General features: G+C 42.5%; 1 protein-coding gene across 1 annotated transcript in view; it reads right to left on the bottom strand.

Moving 5' to 3' along the window:
• Positions 1-990: 990 nt before the first annotated feature.
• The window catches only part of nxph1 (neurexophilin 1), a 37,052-nt gene continuing 21,671 nt past the window's right edge, over positions 991-16,371 (bottom strand). The window contains exon 2 of the mRNA XM_058619169.1: positions 991-2,949. Coding sequence (XP_058475152.1) covers positions 2,212-2,949 — 738 coding nt within the window. The 3' untranslated portion in view covers positions 991-2,211. The remainder of the gene's footprint in view (positions 2,950-16,371) is intronic.

Consider the following 16,371-nt stretch of genomic DNA (forward strand, 5'->3'; position numbering starts at 1 on the left):
TTAGACAAACTGAAAATATGCCACCTACTTATAGTTCCACCCACTTGAGTAGCTCTGTCCCCGAGCTCTTGCAGTCTGGAAATGGATGCAATTGCATCATTTGCACGTCAACGTGTGCAATGATTCCCATATGATGCAATATATATACTTTGTATCTATTTATATGTATATACATATATATATATATATCACATTTAGAGTTAATATGAATTAATATGATCTTTAAAGGTATTTTGATCATGTGTTAAAGGAAATCCCTGCTGGCTTGTTAAAGTGGGCAAAGAGGGCAAAGTTTCCCTTAATGAGGACAGCTATAAAAGCACCGCGCAGACCGCCAATGAACACACACACAAACCTGGCATCCACTTTAATTACTGATAAGTTGTGAGCTAGCTAAAGGCAGCGGATTTCCCTCCCCAAGAGGGTCTAATCTGTTTAAAGCCGACTGCTGATCCTAACTGCCGAGTTGGAGGATTCGATGGCAGGTGCCACTGCGACGTCCCACAACAGACGCTATCAGTCTCGCATCCCAATCTCCACATCTCCCGGGGAGCCCGAGAGACAAGTTTCGCCGCCGTCACATGTCCAACTTTCTGGCACACTTGGTTATTAGGAAATCTGCTCTATCGCACATGATGCAAGATCAGAGGAGGCTCCAGGAAGTAATTATAGTCAGGCACAGAGAGCTTTGCTGTTCTGGGTCCCTGTGTGTCCACAGGCTGTTTACATATACATTCTGTTTGCACACACAAGCCTGTGTTAATTTGCCATGACACATATAAAGTGATTCATTCGTCGTTCGGTCTTAGAATCAGTTCTTTGCACGTTTAACATATAATAAGTGCAATAAATGATCGTATAATGGCTCATAAGGAGGCACAGATGTATATGTTTCACATATTTATACACTGTGTGTATTTTAAAGCTGTCATTTGTAACACACACGTGGAAATGAACGGGACTCACAGAAAGGACTCACACGTAGCAGCATTCACTTGATAAAATTTACTGTAGTCTTTAATTCGTATGTACACGTCCAACCCCCGCCCCACCCCAAACCCCCAGTAAAGAAAATTTTCCATGAATAACTTTAATATATTTAGACAGTGTTACAGCTTCTTTACAGGATTGCTGTTTCATGAAATTCACATCTAGGGCAGCAACATCATTTTCTTTGCTAGAAGAACCAAAAAACGAGCATAGATGGGAGTGAACAAGACAACTCAGCGCGGGGGAGGGGGGGGGGGGACACAGCTCATGGAGTGGGGTGGGGGGGGGCATGTATGTATAGAAGCAGCGCAATTGGGATAAACTATGTACAATACAAACCATTCATACAAATTAGGCTCTAAGATATAGAATTCAATACATTACAGTTGATATATTAAGTGACAATGAGCAAGCCCCATCTCCCCGAATGAGTCACCGGTCAGTCGGTCAGGTGATCGGAACATTCAGTCAGCCAAGAGTGAAGCAGTCGCCCCGGCGACGCGGTCACCGCACCGGCAGGAGCACAGCTGAGGGTTGACAGTGTTACAGTGTCTGAGCGCGATGCCGTCTCAATGAGACTCACCTGAAGGCAGAAGCTTGCTCAGTTCAAGCTCAATCCCCTCACACAGATAAGACCACCGCACGTTTCTAAGAAGCATCAAACTGCACATTTAAAGTCTTCACTCTCCTTTTTCCAGATGCCGTGCCAGCACCCAAGCTATATTATATATATATATACTGTATTTTAATTTTTTTTTATGATTTTGTTTTCTTGATATGCAGGATGAACTGAAGTAGCACAGCAGGGGGTGAGCAGACAGTCGACATGTCGGTGTCCAGAGAGTTGATGTATTGTACGGGAAATATGATAAGAGAGGAAAAGAAAAAAGTTGATATCTGCGGAACACACACATAAAAGAACCAAAATATCCTGGTTATTGACAAACTGTTCAACATCAAATAAAAGTGAACTCAGGGAAAACTATAACACAGAGAGAGGATTTCAGGTCAGTTTAAGCATATTACACTTTTACAGTTTAAAGTAACCAAATCCTTCAAATTCAGATTGCCACGTTGGGAAATCAATGGGGGGCTTACACTTAAATGTTGTGGACATGATTTTGGGGACAGAAAGGCTAACACACACATTTCTCCGGAATGGGTCGAAGCCCCATCCTGTGCTCCGCTCGTCCACCATGTGACCGCGAGTGTGCGAGACCGTCACCCAGACGGGAAGTAGGGTGTGTCACTATGGTAGTTGTAGTCCGGGCACACTTTCTGCACCAGTTTGTAGTCGGTGCTGTAGAAGGAAATGAAGATGCATATGACTTTGAAAGGTTTGGAGCAGAGCCAGGAAACGTGGCTCTGGGTCTGCTCCTGGTAGCAGGTCTTGGACGGGTCGAAGTTGCAGAGCGTGTTCTTGGCGCCCTTCTCCACCTTCTCGTACTCGATGCGGCAGTTGAAGGACTTTGAATCCTTCGCGTCGATGACGGACTGCTGCGCCGCCACGTCAAACTCCACTATCTTTGTGGGCGGGACCAAGCTGACGGACACGTTGCCCTGACCTGTGGAGTTGTGGCGGAAGTAGACACTGAAGGTGCCGTTTCCGTGGTCCACGATCTTACCGGTGATGAGGAGGTTGAGTTTGACCGTCTTGATGTTGGAGTGGAAGTCCCCCCAGCCGAACATCTTCTTGAACTTTCCCGTCTTCACCATGGGCCGCCGCTTAGCCCGCGGCCGCGAGTCCTGCAGGTCTGTGGTGTTCCTCAGCCAGTCCCACAGGTCCTGCTCCGAGTACGGCTCTGGGGTTTCATAGTGAAGGTCCAAAGCTGTGCTGTTCTCTTTTCCGTGCAGAGTCTGTGTCAGCAGCCTACTGATTGACATATCCTTACTGCTTTCTGTCCATATATGCTTTAGCGACGATTTCGGGCTTCCTGACTTGACATGGGCACTTGTAACCTGCGAAGAGAAGAGACAGAAAAACGTCCATTAGCTTATGAATAGTTTGAACCTTGCAAGGTTTGTGAGTTATCCTTCAATTCCATGCAGTATACGGTGCACTTCTCTCTCCACAGTTGGAACGGTAAAACCTGATCTGGCTTGCGTTTCCACCATGAGGTACAGTATGTAGACCACACATGAATGAGCTATGTTAGCTATTTATTTACATTATACACCCTGGGAAATGTATATTAAAAATGACTTGTCTTGTGTTTTTTTCTAATTTCAATCCATTCTAGTTGTTGCCTTAAAGTGACAATTCACTGTAGACCAAACCTCCACCCTTAGACCCTTTTTTGACAATCAAATGTACTGAACAGAATCCAAGTGGACCACTTGGTGTAGACACTCCTCTCTGGTAACACAGGTATCACAGGTGCTTTTGATCATCATTGATTTGATCATTTACACCTGTGCTTTTCCTACTTAGATTAAAATACCTGCTACGAATGACGCCCCCCATTTGTATCTTTGAATTAAATGATTTCAAGCAACATTAAATGTGACCACCTAAGAAAACTGAAAACTTATTTTCAGCATTGTTAACCCTTTAATGTATTTCCACAATGTTACATTCACTCTCACGCACCTGATGCACCAAAAAAGTACACCCATTAGGAAACAGTATTTTTATACCATTGCTAGTTGTCTGTGTTTCCAATACCTTTACTTTTACTAAGAACATCACTCATATCATTTATTTTGATAGAATGTTGTGTTATTTCAACTTGGAGGTCTGAAACCACTTTGTTTTGCCTCACCAATACAAGCCCTCATGTACCCGGTGAGGTACGAGAGCACCAAGAGATATTTATTACATTATCTTTATTATCTGTATTGTACAGGAACTATTGACTTACGCTTTCAAACCATTGCCATTTTCTACGAAATTGACCAATCAAATGCGTTCCACAGAATGTGCAATCTTTGCTGCAATCTTCAATTTGAAATCGTGACAATAAGACGTCTCTGAATTGAGAATTACAGCGCAACAAGCAAAGCAAGGAAGAAAATACAGCAATCACAGTCGATTATATTGCTCTCATCTCCTCCCTCTGTCAAACCCAGAGAGCATCTACTGGCTCACACAGATAAAAGGCAGTGGCTGTTCAGCGGGTAAAGACCAGACTATTAACTAAAGAGTGCCCCTTGAATTGATGATTGATGAACCCATGGGTTTTCACTATTTAGCGCCAATGAGTGGAATTAGGTTTCCTGCAGGCCCCACTGGAGTTGTGTGACATTGATTGCCTGATTTCTACTGTAAGACGTGGCAGCAGATTCGTCTTGCTGAGGTTTTTGCATTTTGCCGGTTGGCCTTTGGATCAATACTTGGGAAAATAAGGCTTTTGCAGCCAATCAGTTAGCCCTCGGAATTAAATTGCCTCACAGCAATACCACAGGGACAAGCAGTCCCCCCCTTTTTTTTACACATACTGTTAGAAGGAGACTATACCTGCACGGTAAAGTGTGTCACAGCAACCCTGTCTCGAGTCATTGACATCACAATATACTGTAGCTACCGCCTGGATTATGATTTATAAGGGAATATTGTTTGAATAAACAGTGTTTATAATGGCGGGGTGGGTCACATGACAGCATAACAAGTGCAAAATAAAGACCCGAGAGATATAACGGGGTTTTAAAAATTGCCTTTTTTCCTGATCAATAATTATCTTGACAATCTGTTAAAAAAAGTTACGCGATATCTTATCGAAACTTGTTTATTATGATATTTTAGAAATATCTTCTTCTACTTATAATTTCCGGCAGACTGTACACTTAGAGGTGTAATGCTGCCCTCTACAGTTCAACTTGACCTTTCTCAGCATCACAATTGATATGAATTGTGAATGTGTCACAAATTCAACAGTCAGCATTTCAGTCCCTCTGGAAACTTTGTGAAGAGTGTTTTTTTTTGTTTGTTTTCAAACATTTTAAATGAGATAATTGATGAAACAGACAAAAGCTCCATCCACAATAAACAAGTCGTTCAATCACTGACTGTGACCGACCCGTTTTCATTTTTATCACAAGTTACAATTAACAACCTGGAGCAATTATTTAACAATCTACATCGATGAGATAATACTTAATCGTCTGTTCACAAGGAAATATACACTCGCACTTCCACAGACAAAAAATACACACTCTACTTCTCTAGCATGAAAACCCTAAATAAACATAAAATATCCATAACTTCACCTTCAGAGTCAACCAAATGCAGACAAACAAATTGGAAGTCAATTTTAGACTTTTCTTCAAGAATATTTCTCCCACTATGGATCTGCGATGATTTAATTTGTTCTTTTCATTTGCTGTTGGGTTTTTTTTCCCCCCCATGTCCAAACTCAATTTCAAAAAGACAGAGAAGTAATCACCTCTCTCTCCCGATCCCTCCGCTACAAACTCATGCATGAGTGAAACAATCCCAGGCCTTCGTTTTCTTTTTCACACGTACAGAGTACAGACTGTTGAGTAATAAAAAGCGGACCCTCCCCGGGGAATATGTTCCACATTAGACGGGGAGCAAATGAAAAGCGAGGCAACAAACAGAGGCTGAGTGAGGTTGACTGAGGTTGACAGGCCCACTCAGGGAAAAGCTGAAGAGGATCTCAAGGGATCTGTCTTCAGTCTGAAGCTTTAAACTCAGACAGCACTCACGGCTGCGTGAGGCCGACACACAGTAATCAGTGTCTGTTGACACAGGTGAAGTGCCCTCCTCATGCTGAACGATATCACTGTGCGGTGGAGGTTTAACATTACATCGCAATACGTTCCTGTTCCAGATCTGTTCCAGTTCTAGGCAAAATTTCATCATTTCAAAGTGATAGTTCAACTATAGTTTTATGAGGTACTGACGCATAGTCAGCACTGATGTTGCCACATCTGCCTGGACACCAAAGCCCATATAGAGAAAATTATTTGATTTTTACAAAACAATCACAACACACAGGGGTTGTTATCCACGGTTGCCTCCATCAGTGAGTTAAAATGTGTAATTTCTGACTCAAATGACAGAAACTTAGCAAACAAAGGCAGCAGAAGTGAAACAGCGTCTCCTTTGTCCAAACATAATTGATTTAATGACAAAAACTTGTGACATAGAATCAATTTTGTTCGGACATATACGAGCTGCTGCTTCACTGCTTCACCTCTGATTTTCTGGACTATAATGTATCAGGTATATTTATTTTCGATTTTATTTTTTTATTTTTTTTTAAAGCACTCTCACTTGTAATCATCTCAAGTAAGACTTAATGTTTTTCTTAAGTACTTAATTAGAGCAGAGCCAGATTAACTCACTCAGGCCCCGGGGCAAAAAAAAAGAAAGAAATTAAAAGAAATTCATTGGGTACAAATGCAGCAGTTCCATTACAGCTCTCACCATTTCAGTTTTTAATTGGACTCATATTTGATGCATGCGACTAAATCAATGTACGATTCATCTGATTGCCAGAAAATGACTGCCTCGCAGGCGACTAAAAGGGTTTTCCTGGCAGCTGAGAGGTTTTGAGTCACACGGCGGTCGCCGGAGTCCTTTAACATTCTGCTTTAACACAGATGTTCCCTCAAAGACGAGTAAACAATTTGTTGTGGCACCTTTAAAGAACGGGTTAATACTGTGGGTGCTTGAGGACAGTCGGAGCCAATGTTTGTTAGCCTGACATTTTGTAGCTGCTGGGATTTAAACCATTCATTCAGTCACACAGTTTTCTGTGTGTGTGTGTGGGGAGATATTTTGTTCTGCGTCGCACAAACCAATCAGTACAGTGCCAATGGCTTTCAGTCTACACACAAGCAGCTTAGACTTAATTTAATTCCACAAAAAAACATGGAATTTTTTTTAACATTTTCTTAAAACAATCGGCACAGCTGCATCCATCTAATCTACATTTGTCACCGTATACGTCTCCATTTTTCTGTCATTATGTTGGAGGATGATGAGCCTCTCTTCTGTCTTTCTTTATTTGCAATCCAATGCACAAAGCTCTAATTGTTCAATCAGTTCTTGAGCCCAAACATCATCTTCCAGAATGTCTCTGGCCGTGGGCCAGCAGGTCTGCTGGATGCTGGAGCTGCCAGCTGCAGTCCGCTTACCGGAGGGAACGGTGCATCTGGTAAACACGGCCGAAACTGCGGCCAGCACGGGCCTCGCGGATTCCTGACCGGCAGCCAGTTGGTTGCCTCCAGGCAAGGAAGACTACTGGGCAAGAGTCTCCGTCTGTACTCTTCATCCAGACATGACTTCTTTACTAAAGTCTTCATTTCAGAGTTTGAATGTGGGTTCTTGTGTATTTCTGTTACCACGTTAAGACCTTTTCCTGCTATAGACAGTGACCTTGTCAGGAGCAGTAGTACTTTTTGGGACTAAAACCTGTTCCTAATGAGGGAAAACCAAATTCCATTTATAGAAATGTCCAAATATATTTTCCGGTTGCAAATTTAAACGTCTGATTTGTAACTTCAAAAGTTGCAATTTGACTATTTGTGTGCTGCTTTAAAGATACAGTATGCAGGTTCTGACATTCTAAGGCCCTCTGAATCAAAACAAACCCAATTTCAAACACTGAAGTCAAGATAACACGTTTGGACTTGCTGGTTATTTATTGATCTAAATCTATATCGTCAATTTTATATCAAAGCAACACAGGAAAAAACTAAGAGGGCAAAGTCAACACTGACTATTTGTGTTATTACAAAGTATTCCACTAGGGGGCACACAACATTTTTTTCCGTTTAAATGTAAAAAGGAAGGACACGATTGTAGAGAAAACACGAATTACACCGTGAGGTTAGCTCGGGACTTACTTTTGAAATGAAAAAAAAGAAATCACAGCTTCATCGTAGATTGTACATGATGCTGCATACGTTGCATTAATTGCTGAGGTTGTGAACAAAACAAGTTCTGTGAGAGTGACCTAGGCGCCGTGTCCATCTGTGCACCAGCTTGTCTCATTATAAGTGACTATATATACAAATAAAGAGGGGGGGGGGGGCATATTTCCACACCCTCCAACTGTACTGTATATGAGTTATGAGACATCACCAACACCTGCGACTTAATTCAGAGCTATAGACATCGCACAATATTGATTGTGGGGGGAGCCGTAGAACCAATCATGAGTCAATCTCAGATGTCAGACACGATGTCTCACTCTGATTCCAAAGAAACGGATAAGTAATTTAAACTAAGCGTAGCGGGAACCTGAACACTTGAACATACATCAGTGTGATAACAACTCCCAATAACAGAAGCTGTCATCGGGGAAAAATTGATTTGGTGTTTTAAGTACCATCACTTTCTTTGGATGGATTGAAATCATTTCCCTTCACCTTTAGAGAGCTGTCAGCTCATCCATCTATATACACACACAGTCATTGCCGTTTACTCTTCTGAAGTAGGTGCATCCTGTTTTCATTACAACAGTTTTTCATTTGTTTTCTGATGTAGCTTTATCTTTCCCTCCTCCTTGTTCTTCTCTAATTACTTTTAGTTTCACTTTTTATACCAACTGGAACAAACGCTTTCACAGTTGTGATTTCTCAGGTCACTTTGACTGCAGGACCTTTTTATAGTGTGTGCACGCCGCGTCTTTGTTTCTGTCTGGGGACAAATTTGGAAGTATTTGAGGACAAAAGCTGAAAAGGGTCACACTTGTGTAGGCAGCTGCTCGCTTTTGCACATCTGTTGTTCACACAGGGAGTCGCGCAGTCGCTGGCTGAGCCGACAGGTTGGTTTGCTGGCGGCACCTGACGGCACCACAGCTGCCGTCAAATCAGCTGTCAGATGTTTCCCGGCACCACAGGCTTAGTCTCTGTGATATTCAACTTGCTCACTTGTTTCTGCTTAGTTTTATTTGACTCTGATTTCTCACTCAAAAGGCAGATGAGTGGAGAGAACTTTTCTCTCTCTCTCTCTCTCTCTGTGTGATGCGACCTGTCCAGGGTGCACCGCGCCTTTTCGCCCTACGTCAGCTGGGACTGGCGGCGGCACCCCCGTGATCCTCATGTGGAGGATAAAGCGGTATTCATTGTCACAGAAATACAACAAAATCAATCACCTGTGGAGCGGACAGGCCTGTAAAAACACCATCCAATCATAATGAACGGTGCCAGAAATGACACTAGCTTGCTAAATCCAACGAGACAGGTGCTGCTGCGTTTGAACAGTGGCGACAGAAAGGGCTGCAAGGTGATGTTATGTTGGCTCTGTTTCTACTGGACAGCTAGGTTCACTTCGGGTCCTTGTGATCTTTAGAGAGTATTTGTTGTTTTTTTGCCATCGCGTTGTCATTTGAAGTATCCAAAAAGGTTAGCGTCACCGAAAAGTGCCGAAAGTACCAATGCTGCACAGTCAGTGCTTGTGAATCCGTGTTCTCCAAGCTTTAACTGCATTGGCAGTATTGCAGCAGTAACAATGATTTTACACAAAATCAAAACCACAACATCTCTGCACATGCATCACTCAGTTGTTGCATTGTGGGTAACATCTTCTGTGTCGGTGTGTTGGGGACACGTGTGACTGATTGTATTTCTTGTGCGTGCCGCGGCGCTAATGTGAATATTCACGACGCTGATTGTCGGCATTCATAACCGTCCTTGTTAATCTGGCTAATATAAACATGCTAATCTCTATGAGTGATTGATTAAAAGCTTGTAGTCGCTTCACAAAAGCATTTGCATAATGTTGTACCGAACAGCTGACGTCTGGCTGCGTCGGGGACACATTTATAATGATTACATCATTATGACAACAATGTTATAACACAAACACGGCGTCGCACATCCAGGGTGATGAAGCGTCTGCATTCGGTGGCACTTGGTAGCACTTATTCTGCCTTGAATCATAAATTGCTACTTCACAAATGAATATTTTCGGCTGCTTCTCTCGGAGAAAGCCTTTAAATCAGAGTTCCCAGCGTGACATCACTTCAACATGGCTGCTTCCCTACAAGCAGTTTAATATTCAGCACAGGGGTGGGCAGCTAATCTGAACGCTCTGGCTGCTGGAGTTACAGCAATGCACGGCAATGTGAGGGGAAAATCTCAGAGGTTCAAAAAGTATATATTTTTCACGTTGAAGATCGTAATTCAAATCAAACCGACTAGCACCGTAATTATGCCACTGTGGAGAAAAGGCAGTTCAAGAGTTCATTGCTGATTCATTATAACAGAGGTATAAATTAAGTCCAAATTCACCCTGTAGCTCACTCATGTTTCAGAAAACTGGGGATCATACCTTAACCTAAAGTCTACTGCCCAGTCCGTCGTGATGTTCACCTCTCCATCAATGACCATCGAGATCATCAGGCCGCCTGGGTTTAAACTGATTTGATGGCCCCTTATTCCAAGATAACTTTCACTTTCGATATCTGACAGTTATTCAATCGTTTAGGAATTCCAGTTCTGAGAAGCTGACGTCATACTCGCGCGACATGCTGGGGAATCTTGTCTGTGATTGGACGGTCGTTCGTTCTGCGGAAGTCTTGCGAGCTACCGTAATGACAAGTATATGGGCGCAAAGCTCTATTTCTCTGCTTTCCGGTATCCATCCATCCATCCGTTTTCCACCTCCACAGGAGGGTCACTCCCTGGACAGATCGCCAGTCCATAGATTTAGAATTTTCTAGATACCACAAACGGTCTAGGGAGTTACGGTAACGTGAAGGACGCATGCCAAATCCTGTCTGCGATGACAGGATGGTCACAGAAAGGTTAAATGCATCACGCTGAGAGAGTCAGGTGGAGCTGACAGGCATGGAAGCAACAGATATTGTGTTTATATATATATAAGTTATGCACTACTGCTGTAATCCACGTCAATGTTAATATCTCTTTTCCCAGTCACGTGCAGAGCGAACAGGAATATTTGGGCCTTAAATGCTGGGGAACCTTATGGACACCCAGCTTGTACTGTATGCCACTTGAATTTGCTTTCACACAAATTATGAGATCTGAACTGTTGGTATAACACATGTTAATCATAGTATTACTATGACGTGTGTATTGTTTGATTCTAATTGAAATGTCATCTTTGTGTTTTAACAAAAAATCTATTTCTTCGCACACTGACTTAAACAGCATCAGCCGAAGCTTTCAACGTGTTGCAAGTGATTCAGTTTCATAATCTGGCGTCTTATTCAAACACATTGTTGTCACTCGGCATCATTGATCCTTTCACTCACTCGACAGATATCATTTCTGTGTATAGACGTAAACAATCGATAGATCCAGAGTGAGAAGTCAGTTACACCGTCACTGTACAGATCACTCCACCAATGTAACCCGACGCAATATCTTTATCTTGAGAGGCAATTCGTCACGTTTGCTTTGGGAAATTGACAGTTTGACAGTTTCTCCTCCTTTCCAAACTGTGTGTTCACACAAATGCAATTAAAGGCGGATGTCATTTGGCGACCAAATGGCGCGTTGTCCTGTTAAAAACATACGTTGGAATAGTTCTGAATAGTTCGATATTGGTGAATGTAGTGCAACAAATGAAGTTGTGTTTGGTGTGACGACAGAAGTCTAAAAAATGACTAAATGACATGGAACGGCTCACCCTACAGTGTCCCTCACACACAACTCTCTCCAGTCTCCACTTTGCTGGGAGCTCCAGGTTCGAATGTGACACACACATCTGTCTCAGGCCGCTGTAGCAAAAATTAAGACAAAAGATGGTGGACTGCATATAGCAGGGCACTTAGCTAAAGTACATATCAAAGGTTTATTCTGAGGAAATGAAAATCTCAGTGACACAATCTTATCAAACTCGGCAATCGGTGGAGCAGCAACCCCCGGTGCAGGAGAGTTAACTGTGTGTCCAGAATCAGCTAAAGTATAGAGTACAGTTGTCATTTTGACAGTAAAAAAATGCACTCAAATGTACCGCAGTGCCTCCAACTGTGTTCTTTTAAGGAGAAAATTCTGGGAGTTTCTTCATTTGTTCTCGTAATTAACTTGTCTTCTTTTTGTTGGAAACACACAGGTATTATTGATGTGCCCGTGTTACTGCCAGCAGCTGCAGAGAAGGACAATAAATCAAATCAGAACACTTGCTCCTGCGATCCATGTTGGATTGTGAACTCTATGGTAATTTACTTCTCAGCGACGGGAGAAGGAGAAATAGCTTGAGAGATCAGTTTGTATGAATACATGCTGTACATACTGTAACGGCTAAGAACAATAGACGCCCGGGGAATATAAACCCAGTGAACCGCACGTTCCTAATGTCAGTTTTACAGCAGGAGTTGAATTGAATCCGATAGTCTAATAAGACAAAAGATCAGAAACGAGATGAGCTCCACATCTGCTAACTCCTTTTCGAAAATTCCCAATCATCATAGTCATGCAGAGGGAGCTCCAGAGCAGCACCCGGGTGAAATGCTGGCCAAAGAATAATGGGCAGGAGCTGCACGAAACCTCAAGAGAGTGAAAACAGAGAAAAGGGAGGAAAAAGAGCAGTGTTAGAATATAGGAAGAGGAGGATGGAGGAGGACTGACCCTGAACATACAGACTATTAACCTCGAGTTCAGCAGACTGTGGGGCTCTACGCTGATAAATGAACATATTTGAAAAGGCCTTTGTACAGGTTGAGACATGGACATGGACATGTGGGACGGACATCTTTTTCAAGGCTTCAGATTTCTATGCTGAGGGGATTACAGGCAAAACGATATGCCGATGTTTCAGTCAATATTCCGGCAAACGTGAAGAAGCTAAGGTTGGTAATTTATACCCAAATCCTGGTCATGGTTTCGCAAAATAAGTGCGTCTTATACAAATGACATGCATATCAGTCCTACACATCAAACCTACACCTGTATATGAAGTGGTGCTCTACACACAGAGCTACTCAGACAATCAGTGATAGACAGAGGAGGACTGGGTACTTATCTGCACCATTCAGGCTTTTCATCAGTCATCAGAAAGAAAGAAAGCACCCGCGTGGTTTACCCTGATAAAGTACTTTTTTTGTTTTATATAAAAGTGTTCTGTTTTTCCTCAAGCGATGAAGGCAGATCATTCATTTGACCCTCTGACATGTTAACGCCACAGCATCAGGCCAACAATTCCACTCACAGACAGATCTGGACGTACATTTCCAAAGCACGCTCGTGTTGCCCAGAGGGCCATTCTGCTTTGAGTGAAATTATCCAGCATTTGCCCAGAAAAAGATACAAAAAAATCTTCTACCCAACCTGGACTCCTCTCTCATTCCAAGGCCGGGACCTGGACTGAACCCAAGCAGGAGACATTTTGACTGATTTCAAGTTATAATCTCCATTGTGCCTGGCTCCAACAACACTGTGACAAATATTCTGCTTATATATAGACGATACAGCAAGTAATAGAAATCTGAACAAGTGTAGTTGAGGCAGCAGTGCAGACACCCACAGTCTGTACATTTGCTCTAATGATGTGTCTAACAGCCTGCTTACATGACCATCAGGCAGCTCCAGTGCATGGCAAACAGTGATATTCGAGCACCACTTAGCACCGGTGAGGCGCCAGGCGCTAATAGTCTAACCTGCGTTGTGTGGTGTGGGTGTAGATAACCTTTTCCGCGAAGGCTCGGCGTTTCATCACTCCCTTTTCTCCGAGGAACACTTTGAGAGCCGGCGTTGGAATTCTCAGTGCCGCAGACGAGAAGGCACATCAGAGGGAAGTTTTGTGTCAGACGTGAAACAGACCCTTTCTCGTTCTCTTGTATTATCTTCCCTTCTGGTTGCAGCCGCACATTATCGACGCCTGGAAATGACTTGCATTCAATTTGCTTGACAGTGTGCAATTGTACTTCCATACCGAGCTGCTCTTAAATTGCACTTCTTGCTGTGCACCATCATACACAAAGTACAAGAGGTGAGCATGTGCTGGTAAGCTATAGAAAAGCAATGAACGAGTCAGGGGCCTATAGTATAGAGTGATTTAGTGTAACTTCACTGTTGAGTCTTTAGTCCTAATAAATGCTACAATGATGGGAATTGTTAAGCCTGATTTTTATCCAATTTATACTCACTTACTCAGAAGTGACAAAATCACGTATTTGAAATGGATACAAGTGTTGTTCGCACCTGTAAAAACACACTTTACATATATGTTGTCACGTAGTGTCATTAGACCATAACATATTCTCCTTTTTGCTACCTCGTTTGGTTCAGCGGATGCGCTGATCACTGATTCTTCTCTCTCCCATTGTTCTCTCATTAGAACAAACTATATAAAATCTCTCCCTCTTCACTGAACACGGAATTTTTTAATCAAATCGGTCCACAATCAAAACGAAGACGAATTAGCACAAATAAACCGGCTGACGGAGGAGATACCAAGAATCAGCCTGAGTCACGGATGCTCACTAAAAACATGGGAAGGGGAAAAAAACAAAAACACATTTTAACCACCTAATAAAGCACCTAATAAAATGTATACCAGTTTAAACCTGTAGTGCGTAAATATAAATGAAGTTCTGCTACATTCAAGTCATCGCCAAATGAGTTCCCACAATGCTGATAAAAACTATCAACGACTTTCTCTGTGTTTCTCAGTTTTAATCTCGCGTCACCCGGCGACATTTCCATGCATTCCATGGGATGTGATTTGTTGTGCCCACGAAATAGCTTCAGACGTCACTTCCACTACTCAAAAAAAAAAACCCTGGATGTTCAGCAGTTTGATGGGATAAATCAAATCAAACTTTATTTTCAAGTCACCTTTCATGGTACATGCAGGACAGCAGGATGGTTTGTGACAGTCGGGTACTCGAGTCAATCATTTCAGTATTGCTACAGATACTTGCTTTTTTCTGTCTATTTTTTCCCCCCGGACAGCTTTATAAATTGATGGCTGGATTTGATTAGACAAACCTAAGATGAGTGATGCATGTGGAAGGGTATTTCGGTGTTGATGAGGACTGAGAAGTCCAAGAAAAGACAAGGCAATTTCCTGCAATGAGGCAAAGGCGTCAGTGGTGGAGACGGTAATGGTGAATGCAAGAGCGAGAGGGAGGCGTGGCCGGGAAATCATCACTTTCCAAAAGTTGCGTATTGGTTGCGTACATGAAACTTCTTATCCAAAAATAGGTTTGCTAGTTCCGTAGGAAAAGCTGATACGGTACATAGCTTATAGCCATTGATCCATAATTTGTCTCAAATGACTGGGTAAAGGCAGCCGATGTCCACTATCAGAGCCAGGGTCCACTGATGCTTGTCCTCCCAGAGCCAATTAATTCATCTGCTAAGACGATTAATTAGCCAGCCTCCATAAACTGCTACACAAAGCACTGTACGCTACACAAGTTCACACACTCAACTACTTTTCAGTCACAACTTGATTTTCACTGTTTTGTTTATTTTTTTCGACCCAAGGACACTTTGACACGTGGACAGCCGACCATCTTGTCCACAATCGCCCCGCAACCCCCATCAGTGACAGTGAAGGATGGGTCCCCGTCTCGGCGATGCGATGTAGCACATTACATTTACGGTCATTCATTTTATTCATGAAGTCATAAAGAGTGATTCTCGGAGTCGTCCGGGAAGAGGCTCCGCTCTCCAACAGTGAATGGCTCTCATCAAGAGACAGAGGACACAGAGACAGAAACGTCTCTGAACGGCCTACCTGCTGAGAAGTTGAGGAAAATGCAGATGTACGAGTGGGGGGACTGGCGCTGTGTAACAGCAACCACAGATACTCATCTGTTTTATTTCCATTTCCAGCTCTTTGCATAAAATAACTGTTCATCACTATACATCATTATGTTCTTAAAAAGAATCCTCAAATGTCTTGTGAGTACACAGCAATGTGACTACAGTGCTCACTTTATGAAACTAAAAAGAAACAAGAAACACAACCCTCATCTAATAGTGTTGTAGCTGTAACTCATGGAGGAACATGATTGGGGAAGAGATTTGAATGGTGTGTTGTTTTGTCCATTTTTAAAATATTGCTTTTCCTGTTTGTTTCCTATTGTTTGAGGCCTTTGTCTTTATTTTGAATGAAGCAGCCATGGAATGATAAAGGGAGGAAAGACAAGCATACAATTGTCTTTTTTTTACCTTCTATCCTGCAGGTAGATACTTTAATGTTGAGTGCATGGAGTTCATGGTTTCCCTACAATATAACATTGATGTTCATGTTGTATACACAGTATAGAAAAGATTAAATAAATGCATTTACAAATAGTAGATTTCAATTTGTCTAGTAAAACACAGTTAAATGAAGCACAAGCCAGAGAAGTGGGGATGATTGTGACGGTCAGTGTATCATCTGAATAGAAAAGAACCATTAAAGTATCCTTCCTTGACGTAAGAGGGGGCAGCAGAGCATTTAACAAATGCAAGAACGACTTGGCTTGGCTCAACTCGTATTTTTTGATT

This window comes from Solea solea, chromosome 20 (assembly GCF_958295425.1).
Source record: "Solea solea chromosome 20, fSolSol10.1, whole genome shotgun sequence".
NCBI classification, from domain to species: Eukaryota; Metazoa; Chordata; class Actinopteri; order Pleuronectiformes; family Soleidae; genus Solea; species Solea solea.